This window comes from Quercus suber, unplaced genomic scaffold (genome assembly GCF_002906115.3).
Source record: "Quercus suber isolate HL8 unplaced genomic scaffold, Cork oak 2.0 scaffold_671, whole genome shotgun sequence".
Taxonomy (NCBI): domain Eukaryota; kingdom Viridiplantae; phylum Streptophyta; class Magnoliopsida; order Fagales; family Fagaceae; genus Quercus; species Quercus suber.
This window is the reverse complement of record NW_027070112.1, coordinates 197,024-207,532: the sequence shown is the minus strand read 5'-3', so window position 1 is coordinate 207,532 and position 10,509 is coordinate 197,024. Positions and strand designations below refer to the sequence as shown.

The following is a 10,509-nucleotide window of genomic DNA, read 5'->3' as shown; positions in this document are numbered from 1 at the left end:
ATAGGGCAAAAATATTTGGGAAAGTCCAATAACTTATTAGTGGTGTTTGAAAATAAATAGGTGGTACTTAAATAAAATTAGGTGTTAAAAAAAAATTGTACACTAACAATTTCAAATACCAATAGTGCAAATTTTTTAAACTTCAAAGACTAACATAGCTCTCTTGAAACATTAGGGGCCAAAAAATGTTTAGAAGGTAAACTTTTTTTAAGGTTCAACAATGTATTTTGACCAAAAATAATTTTTCTTATGAATATTGAGGAGGGGCTATGGGTCTTCAATCCCCTCTTTATTATTTCATTTTATGCTCTACCAATTATGGTATGTCATGTGTATTTTTTTTTTTCCATTTTAAACTGAGGCAATTTTATAAGGAAAATTAAATGAATACATAGTAAATTGTGATTGGTAAAATATATAGTGGAACACAAAAAGTGAGATAGAAAATTTACATTCCTAAAGAGTTCATTTTAATTTTAAACCTTTGACAAATTTTCTTGGAGAAGAATACAAATTTGATATGCATGATGAACTATACTTACAAACTAAAGATATTATTAGTTTCCCTCTTACCATGGCTCCCATTGGAAATCCCAATTTGGCTATTTTTGGATTTTCTCTTCCTCTTCCTCCTTTAATTATTTTTTAATTTTAATTATTTTGCCTAACTGAAAACATAGACTAAAATTACCTGTGCCTATGGGCCCCAAATAAAAAAAAAAAAAAAATTGATATGCATGATGAACTATACTTACAAACTGAAGATATTATTAGTTTCCCTCTTACCATGGCTCCCATTGGAAATCCCAATTTGGCTATTTTTGGATTTTCTCCTCCTCTTCCTCCTTTAATTATTTTTTAATTTTAATTATTTTGCCTAACTGAAAACATAGCCTAAAATTACCTGTGCCTATGGGCCCCAAATAAAAAAAAAAAAAAACCATCTATTGAATTTACTTTTCTTTTTTTTTTTGACCAAGAATTTACTTTTTTGTTTTTGTTTAATCCAATACCAAATGAAATGATATGGCATATAATAGTAAAAGGTGCCAATAAAGAAAAATTTGTAAAGGGTAATTATGTGGCACTGCATGATTGGGTAATTATGGATGGTGGACCTAAGGGTTTTTGGCAAAGTCGTATGCGATCAAAAGAGCAGGACAATTACAAAATCTGGGCTTTTCATTAACAAAATGCCTATGCCCCCATCAAAGAATCAAGAACCCTCTTATTTATTAGTTTTTTCTCAAAACCCAATATATATTACTCTATTTATTTTTCTCATTAGTCACAAATAAATGCGTGCTCGATCTCTTAACTTAGTAGCTGTACCGCCTAAACAAGGACAACCTGGTTACACCCAAGAGAGCAAAATAACAAATCCAAGTACACAATCTGATCAGAGAAAGGAGAGAACTAGGAAGAAGCTACATCACTCTCTCTGTCTCTCTCTTTGCACACTTTAGGCAAGCACAAATCTTTAATATTTTCACTCCTTTTGTTGAAATTCCTTATTGGTTTAGACTTTATTCCCTGTTATCTAATCTGGGTCTTCATTGTTTTCTGATATAGAAACCGTTTCCTCATCTGGGTCTTTATTGTTTTGTGATTTACGCTTATTTTGTGTTTTGGGCTATGAGGAAGAGGGAGAGAGAGAACCCTTGTGGGGTTTGTGGGCACTATCACAAATACGAAGAAGGAGAGGTATGTGGGATATGTGGCCACCGGATTCCGGCTTCGGCTGAGAAAACTTCGATTCAAGTCAGCGCCTTTCCATCGGAGATCTTGTCTGAGTTTCTCTATCTAGGTAGCTATGATAACGCTTCACGCTCGGAACTTCTCAAGACTCAGGGAATCTCTCGTGTTCTCAATGTAAGTTGGTATTCTAATATTTGATTTGGAATTGGTTTATTAAGGCTATGAATGTTTTGGTTGTTTTATACATTGTCTTAGTGCTAGTCTATTTGAGTGTTCAATGAAATTATCACCTTGATTGAATTTGTGATTTGGAATTGGATTTTGTTGTGGTATTTGTTCACACATACATGTGTGTATTTCATAACTAATGAAATTTTATTGATCCCAAGGAAGAGTCACCAAGTATACAGGTTGTATACAACTAGGGACCAAAAACAATCAAACATTCCAATTACAAACATCAATCAAATCACAAACCGAAATAAACAGTGACTTCCCACAGCTGACATCAAATCCAATAAAGTTCTAGAGAAACAATTGCAGTTCCGGTAAATTCCTTTCTAAATCCTCAAAGCTCCGTTATTACTTTCCCATCCAATCCACCACATTGAACAATGAGGGACAGCCTTCCAAACAGCCTCATTATGATGACGCCCAAGCTTTCCTTGCTAACAAGCTAATAGATCAACTACAGTCCTTGGCATCACCCAATGGATTCCAAACAAGATGAAAACCACAGACCACAACTTAGTGATAATAGGACAATGAAATAAAAGATGGTCTACTGATTCCCGGCTACCTTTACACAAATAACACCAATTCAAAATCCGAACATTCTTTTTTTGTAAATTATTAATTCGTCAGAATTTTCTCCAAAGCTGCGAGACCTTTGGCTTACAAATGCTCTTCCAAAGGAAGGAGTGATCATTAACACGTCAAAACCACACTTGGCTATCTTCCAACACATCCTATCCTCCCCACCATTTTACTCAAAGAAATGCCATAAATAATGTCCATAAAATTGAACAAAGACTTCTAGAACAGCTCTCATGAAATTGAGATCCCAATAAAGAATCCCCTTGGAAAACTTCATTACAGCTGCCACATTAGCCTCCTTATCCCGACTAATTCTGAATAACTCTTGGAAACTCATTTTTAGAGGGCTCTCCCCACACCAAATATCATGCCAAAACTTCACTCTATACCCATCCCCAACCTCACACTGAATGTAGCAAGAAAAGACAGTACAACCATATCTTATAGTATTCCACAGACTCACCCCATTAGGACTAGTAACTGAATTAGAGCACCAACCACCTTCCTCTTAGCCATACTTAACCCCAATCATTGTCCTCCACAACACCTCTCTCTCAATCCCAAATATCCACAACCATTTCCCCAACAAAGCTTCATTAAAACATCTCAAACTCCTAATAGCCAGACCCCCCAAATTGGGGAGGAGCACAAATCTTAGACCGCTTTACCAAATGGAAATCGTCTCCCAAACCACTCCAAAGAAACTAAGAAAGGTTCGTTGAAGTTGCTCAATACGATTGGCCACAACAACAGGGATAGGAAATAAGGACAAGAAATGGGTCGGTAAATTGGATAGAGTACTTTTAATTTTTAAAGTAATTGTAGCCCCTTAGAGAGATATAAACATTTCCATCCTGCTAACTTACTTTCCACCTTCTCAAGAATTGGGTTCCAAATTGTCTTTTCTTTGAATTTGGCACCCAAAGGGAGACCCAGATATTTCATGGGGAATGAACCTTGCTTACAGCCTACTCCCTAGAACATCAAACAACTCATCTATAGAGCTATAACGTATTCATGATTTTTTTTATGTCAAAAGTTTGGGGCTAAGAAGTAACATGCCGTTTAAATGGGAGCAACATGAATTGAGGACAAGTTGGGTGAAACAACTTAAATGGTTAAGAAGCTATAAAGTACAATGTGAAGGCTACATGAAGGTGAATGGGGTTTATACCAATAGGCATGTGACTTATAACTGAAAATTTAGCCTTGTTTAGAATTGAATGACAAATGACAGTTTATTTATTCAAATCCAAGTAGTTAAAATAAGGAGGTTGTTTAGTTATTTTTACAATCGGTAGTATTTCATAAATTAATAGGTGGACTAATATTTGTCATGTGATTCTTGAGGTAGTCCAATACTGTACATAAGCATGGGAAGTTTTATGAAATGCGGATATAACAAAGAGAATGAGTTTATCTAGATTTAGCTAATGTGAACTTCTAAGGGTGTCTAGGAGAGTGCTTGTTTGTGGCTGTTCATATTTCTACACTTTTTAGTTGCATTTATCAATTTCAAATACCTTCTTTTGGGTTGCATCTTGTAAAACATTTGTGGAGATATGAGAAAATGAATCATACCAGAAACTATATCTTGGTTTCATCTGTTCATGTAAAACAATGACTTAGTTGATCTAGTACAATAAAAGGGCTGACATTCTCTTATTACTTTTATTTTTTTTTTATTTTTGCATATATGCAGACAGTACCTGCTTGTCAAAATCTCTACAAGAATTCATTCACCTATCACTGCTTGCAAGAGGACAAAACTTTGCCTTTTGATGATGCAATTCAATTTTTAGGTATGATTTTCCTCCTTGTGCTAATGAGTTTATATTCTTTGGTTCAGTTGCTGCTTTTTGTTTAGATGCTTGTGCATTACTTTGCTGTTCATTGGAGTTGTTTTAGACTTTTAGTGCCCATTTGGCACTGTTTATTTTTTCGGCTATTTGAAAATGGGTTATTTGAAAAACTGTACCTAGAAAAGGGTGGTTTAAAAAGGGAAAGCCAAACAGGCATGGCAGTTTTCTTATAAGAAGGAATTCTCTTTTTTCTTATGTTGTGTTTGCTTGGGGTGAAAAGGGGAGAAGGTGGAAAGGGGAGAGGAAAATATGATTTATGATTTTCCTTTGTTTGGTTGGAGTAAAAAGGGAGAGTAAAGAATATGGGGTGGGTGGGGAGTTTCCACCCAGGCTTTGTTCCTTCCAAATTACCTCTGACACTCCCATTGTTTTAAACTAAAAAAAAGGGCATAATAGCAATATTATTTCTATCCTTTCACTTTTCTATCCCTCATACCAAAAACTCATGGGAAAAACAAAGTTTTGTTTTCTTTCCTCCTTATCTTTTTGTCGCCCAATTTTCCCATCCTCTCAACCAAACATACCCTCCCTTTTTTTATCCTTTTAATTGATGACAAGTAAATTTCAGTGTAACTAGCAGGATTTTTATTTATTTTTGTTAAGTATGATAAATAGCAGGATGTAACTGAATTTGAGGTACATCACTTCTTTTTATTCCTCTTTTGGTGGTGGTTGTTGTTGGAATATGCTGTAGCTAATATTAAAATAGTGCCATAGCCACTTCTTGAGAAGCCCTTAGTTAAATGAACTGAGTTTCCCGATGCTCAAACCTCCCTCTTTTATGTGGGAACAAACCACTCTCCATTCCACCAAATGAAATTTATGGGGAATTCCCTTTGAAACTTCTCCAACTTATTGGCCACAAGGGTAGATATCATAAACAAAGACATGAAATAAGTTGGGAAGGAAGATAACGTATCCTTGATCAAATTTGTCCTCCCTCCTTTAGATAGTTGTAGCTTTTTCCATCTTGCTAACTTTTTACCCATCTTTTCCAAAATAGGATTCCAGATACTACTGGATTTGAAAAGAAAGCCCAAAAATAGGCTTAGGTAGGTCATAGGTAGTAAACCAACCTTGCACCCTAAGATGACTCAGAAAGACCCTCCAGGTTTTCTACTTCATCCATTGGGACCAGTTCGCTTTTGCTCAGATTCAGATTAGGACCGGATATGGCTGCAAAGGAAATAAGCACACAATGAAGATAACCAAGTTGTTCAGGTGAGGCATCACAAAATACAATGGTGTCATCTACAAAAAGAATGTGGGAGCTATCAAGAACTCTTCTGCCATTCACCCTAACTTGAAAGATTGTAGTCAAACGGCTCTAGATTTTTTGTCTTTGACTAATCGTTTGTAGATGTACAATTTTTTTGAATTCTGACTTCGGTCATCCCTTTGTAATCTTTCCTCAACCAAAGGGACTGCTGATACCTCATTTTTGTCAAGCTCCTTTAAACCATCCAAAATTGACTTCTTCCAAATCCCTACATTGCCAAATTGGTCTCATTTCATTCCCATGGATCCTCCTTCAATGCTCTCAATTTCCTAGTTAAAACATAGCTAGGTGTCAAACTGATAATTTTCCCCCAAAGCTTCACCTTTTCCCAAAATCCTTTAGCTTTGAACCACATGTTTTAAATTGAACGGACCTTTGCCACGTTTGAGAGTGCCACCGTCTAAAAGGATGGAACAATAGTCTCACACAGTTTGAGTTAGAATACTTTGGATGGATTTCTCAAATTGTTCCTCCCAATCTGTTGAAACTAGAAAGGATCAATCCAGGTCTGGTGGATTTCTCATGATTATAAGATCAGGTAAAAATTTCTCCCCCAGAGGAAGGACAATTAAATGTCTCTCATCAATCAAATCTGAAAATTCCCCCATTGTTGGCGTAAATCTTATGTCCCTTATCCTCTCACTGGGAAATCACCCAACATTAAAATACCCAGCGATGCACCATGGATTACTCCACTTGTCCCCTATGTCTCTTGATTCCTCTCATAAAACGGACCTCATCCAGTTATCATTGGGTCGTTACACCTTGAAAAAATCCGGTGAAAGCCATCTTATATAGAGCTGAAAAGTGTGGAGAGAGTATATGTGCCTGATCAATTGTCTTTTTTTTTTCCCCTACTATTCTTCTATCCTGCATTAGCAAAATATTCCCAAGAGTCCCACAGCCTTTAAGGCCTCCCAGCCTTAGGTACACCTTTGGGTGAGTTCTCTTGTCACCCTCTGACCCTCATGTTGGTTATTCTTCTCTCTCTTGGTGATTTATTTCCTCTGGTGGAGCCATTTTTACATAGGACCCTAAGTCAAATGATGTAAGGCACTTGGACTAAGAGTGGCTAATGGAGGGTCAGAAGGATAATAGAGGAAAGCCTTTATTTCTGATATCATCAAGCTTGACAAAACAAGATTACAATTTTAAATGTGGGTTTTAGTTAGCTCAGTTGATAAAGTCTCTTGTCGTCAAATAAAAGATCTTAGGTTCGATTCCTGCCTACACCAAAAAACCAATTGGTGTCTTGGTCTGATGATAAAGAGCAATCATTAGGAGCGGATGCCATAATTGAAATTATCTCTAAAAAAAAAGACTACAGATTTAAATGTATGCAATAAAATCAGTCACCGTGTAGAACAAATCTTTAACGTCAGCATTTAAAGAAGTTAAAGATTGACAAAAGGAAGGTTGTCTATTATGATTTACTTATGGAGTTTGGTTAAACAAATTTTAGCTAGCTTATTTATAATGAAACCAAGTGGCTTACAATAAACTTTAGTACTAATTTACTAAAGGTTAACTGTTGGATATTTTTAATTGTACCACAAGATATTCTCAGTTACTTTAGATGGCAGTTTGAGTTCACTTTTGCTTGATTTTGCAGAGCAATGTGAAAGGGACAAAGCTCGTGTTCTGGTGCACTGCATGTCTGGAAAAAATAGGTAAATTTTTACTGCAAAATAATTTGGGTCTCTTGTCCTCTCCCCCTCCCCCTGCACATGCAAGGCTAAGGTTAACATACAGAAAGCACAAATAGCCACACCTGTCAGCCACCCACCCGCAAATGCATCAAGAATGCTATAAATAGGGCATCACATGCCAGCCATAGTGAAAGACCCTAGCGGGCCCCTATCCCAGAGCTTTTACTGGTGGAATATAATTTGGACATAATGGGGCCTCCATACCAGATGATTTGGATTCTCCAAATATTTTTTTCTGATGTACTCTTTTTGTTCCCTTGACAGGTCACCAGCAATTGTAATGGCTTACTTGATGAAGTCCAAAGGATGGAGACTTGCCCAAAGTTACCAGTGGGTGAAAGAGCGGAGACCATCTGTTGAATTATCTGAAGGTATGCACATGGTCTATTTTCGCATTGTAGGAAGAAGCAACAAATTGCTTAGCTATTAGCTATTTTGCAGATAATTGGTTAAATGGAATATCAGAAAGGACTACCACATTGTTAAGCCCCAGATCATGATTTTAACTGGTTAAGCCATGCAAGCTGATTGGAATCTATAGTGGATTCTGGAACATTGCAAGGTGGATGGGTTGAAACCTGAAACCGATATCTTTTATAACTTCCTTTTTTTCCCCTTTTCTTAATCATCTTTGTTTGGGGTCTTAAATGGAGTTGGATCAGCATGCAAATTTCATATTTCAAAGCTTTTAACTTCTGAAAGTTTTTCATTTTGCAAGACATTACTTGCATAGCAGCTGTCCCATTCTGATGCTGTGATGAATTGCTCTTGATAGCTCTTAATCATTTGAAGGAATTGTCTTGCAAATAATTAAAGCATGCATGTTAGTTGAAATCAACCACTGCAGGAGTATGAATGAGATGGCCCCCATATCTCTGACTTTCATTTCTTTGTTTCTTAATGTAGCTGTCTACAAGCAACTGCAGGAGTATGAGCAGAAGATCTTTGGATCAATTGATCCTGGCAACCCTGTCCTGCCTGTTTTTGCACCTACAGGTGTGCCTCCTTCGTTTAGCTTTGGCTTCCCAAAGGTTAATGATCCGGTTTCTGTTCCTGCTTTCAGCAATGTTGGTACGACCTCTATTTTTGCCCGTCCTCCTTTAGACATTGCTCTGAACGAGTTTACTTTTGGAGCCGGCCAGACTCAGAATAATAATGATAATATACTGAATCCAAATGGCAGTGATATTCAAATGGATGGTTCTTGATTTTCCAGTCTCTTTATCTTTTGCGAGATCCCGTGGTCAGAAGTTAAATTCCTGACTTTCAAAGTTTCTTTTTGACACAATTTGGATGTAAAGTGGGAGTAAAGTTCTCAAAAACGTTTTGGTTTGTAAGATTTGACATGTTGGTCAGTATGGGTGCCTTGTTTTCTCGAGTCTAATGTTCAAAAGTGCAACATCATATTGACTCATTCCAAATATTATACGAGTGATTTAGTAGGGTATATCTATCTCTTTCCTCAATGCTCTCATGATTTAATTTCATTATTTCCTTTTTTTTTTTTTTTTTTTTTTTTTTTTTTTAATTTGGTTTTGTGGGGTGGCGGCGGTGTTTGGAGGGTTTAGGGTTTACTTAAAAGGCTATATGTCGGTGTATAGGCCATTCTTGCAGATTATGCTGCATAAAATCATTGTCCATTGCATTAAAGAAATGATACACAAATATTTCTCAAATAGAGTATCTTTTTTTTTTTTTTTTTTTTCAAAATAGCTATATAGTGGACCTTCATTACAGGGAATAGTTATTCTTAAGTAATAAATCTAAATTGGTGAAAAAGTATTCCCAAGTTTATATTGGTCCCCAACACACCCAAAAAAAGAAGAAAAAAACTAACCTAATTCCCTCGTACTCAAGGGTCTGGTGGTCAATGGAACTGCTTCACAGTGCCAAAATATTTGTAGCCATTCTCATGCACATTTAATGAGTAGCCAACATTTTTGAGTCAATTATAGTTTGTGTAGGAATCTATGATCTCACAGAGACATCATCAGCGGCTCAAAATGAGTGATGCTAGCTTGATCGAAGCTCTTAAAGGAGCTGCTAGTGTAATTGAGAACCTAGGGTTTGAGAGCTATGACGAGATCGTGCTGCAGCTTGAAGATTTGATAGTGATGTAGGCTGTAGCCTTTGCCAACAAGAAGATCAATAGCTGAAGACGTGTGGAGGTGTTCAGAGGAGAGATTATGGAAGATAGGTTTATACTGTAGTTCCTTCTACTTCTAGTGTAATCAATAAGATAAATATAAGTAACTTTTTTGTATTACTGGCAATATTGATTCTCATACCCTACATAATCACCATCCAATGTAATGTATTATACATGTCCTAAGATTTGGTAGGTGATATGATCTTAGTTTGTATACATTACATTTACATGCATGTTTGCCTCTTTCCCGGAGTGAGCGGCTTTGGTTAGTCTCTCAGGCCGCACTTACTATACTATACAAGTGCAGCAACCGCCTGCATTCATCATGAAGGAAGAACTCATGAGGGTAAAGGGAATATAACTTTTCCATTAGATACCGAGGCCAAATTTCACAATCAATATAAGGCATCTTTTTAACTCCCATTTTCATATAAATCAATAGAAAAATAATTATCTCCATTTAAGTGGTTTAATTCTATAGTCAAGATTAAATATTATAATTTTTTTATTATAAAATTTTAATTTATAGCGTTCACTTCTGATAATTGTGCTCTTTATCATTATCAAATCAAGACACCAATCGGTTTTTGATGTAGGCAGAGATTGAACCTCAGATTTTTTATTCAATAATCAGAAACTTTACCAGTTGAGCTAACTAAAACCTATAAATATTATAAATCTAAAAGTGTATTTAGTGTCATGTTATTTAAAAATTTTAAATAACAGTCTCATGTACTTTAGATACAAACAACTAATATCTTATTTGTAAAACTAGCCTCATCACACACTGTGCGATAGGGTTTTTTTTTTTTTTTGGTCTAGTGTCATAATTTTCCATTTAAAAAAATGGATAAGTTTGTTTTGAAAGCATAGATTAGTAAGAGAGTGTCCAATTTGTAGGCATTTTAAGTAAAGTTGGATATATATTTTTACTGAGTTGTCTTCAAATTTTTTCCCTGTTAAACGTAGAGTTTAGTTTGTTTTGAAGGCATAGAT

At 35.9% G+C, this 10,509-nt stretch overlaps 1 protein-coding gene across 1 annotated transcript; it reads left to right on the top strand.

The window, feature by feature from the left end:
- Positions 1–1,180: 1,180 nt before the first annotated feature.
- On the top strand, positions 1,181–8,811 carry LOC111986801 (protein-tyrosine-phosphatase IBR5). Its single transcript, XM_024018482.2, has 6 exons — positions 1,181–1,466; positions 1,573–1,872; positions 4,217–4,316; positions 7,268–7,325; positions 7,629–7,735; positions 8,271–8,811. The coding sequence occupies exons 2-6, from the start codon at positions 1,636–1,638 to the stop codon at positions 8,570–8,572; spliced, it is 804 nt and encodes a 267-aa protein (XP_023874250.1). The 5' UTR covers positions 1,181–1,466; positions 1,573–1,635; the 3' UTR covers positions 8,573–8,811.
- The last annotated feature ends 1,698 nt before the right edge of the window (positions 8,812–10,509 follow it).

Bases quoted from the DNA above. Each gene is read 5' to 3' on its own strand.
- LOC111986801 (XM_024018482.2), top strand. From the start codon at position 1,636: ATGAGGAAGAGGGAGAGAGAGAACCCTTGTGGGGTTTGTGGGCACTAT. The intron at 1,873-4,216 runs GTAAGTTGGTAT...GCATATATGCAG, and splicing joins GAATCTCTCGTGTTCTCAAT to ACAGTACCTGCTTGTCAAAA. The intron at 7,736-8,270 runs GTATGCACATGG...TTCTTAATGTAG, and splicing joins ATCTGTTGAATTATCTGAAG to CTGTCTACAAGCAACTGCAG.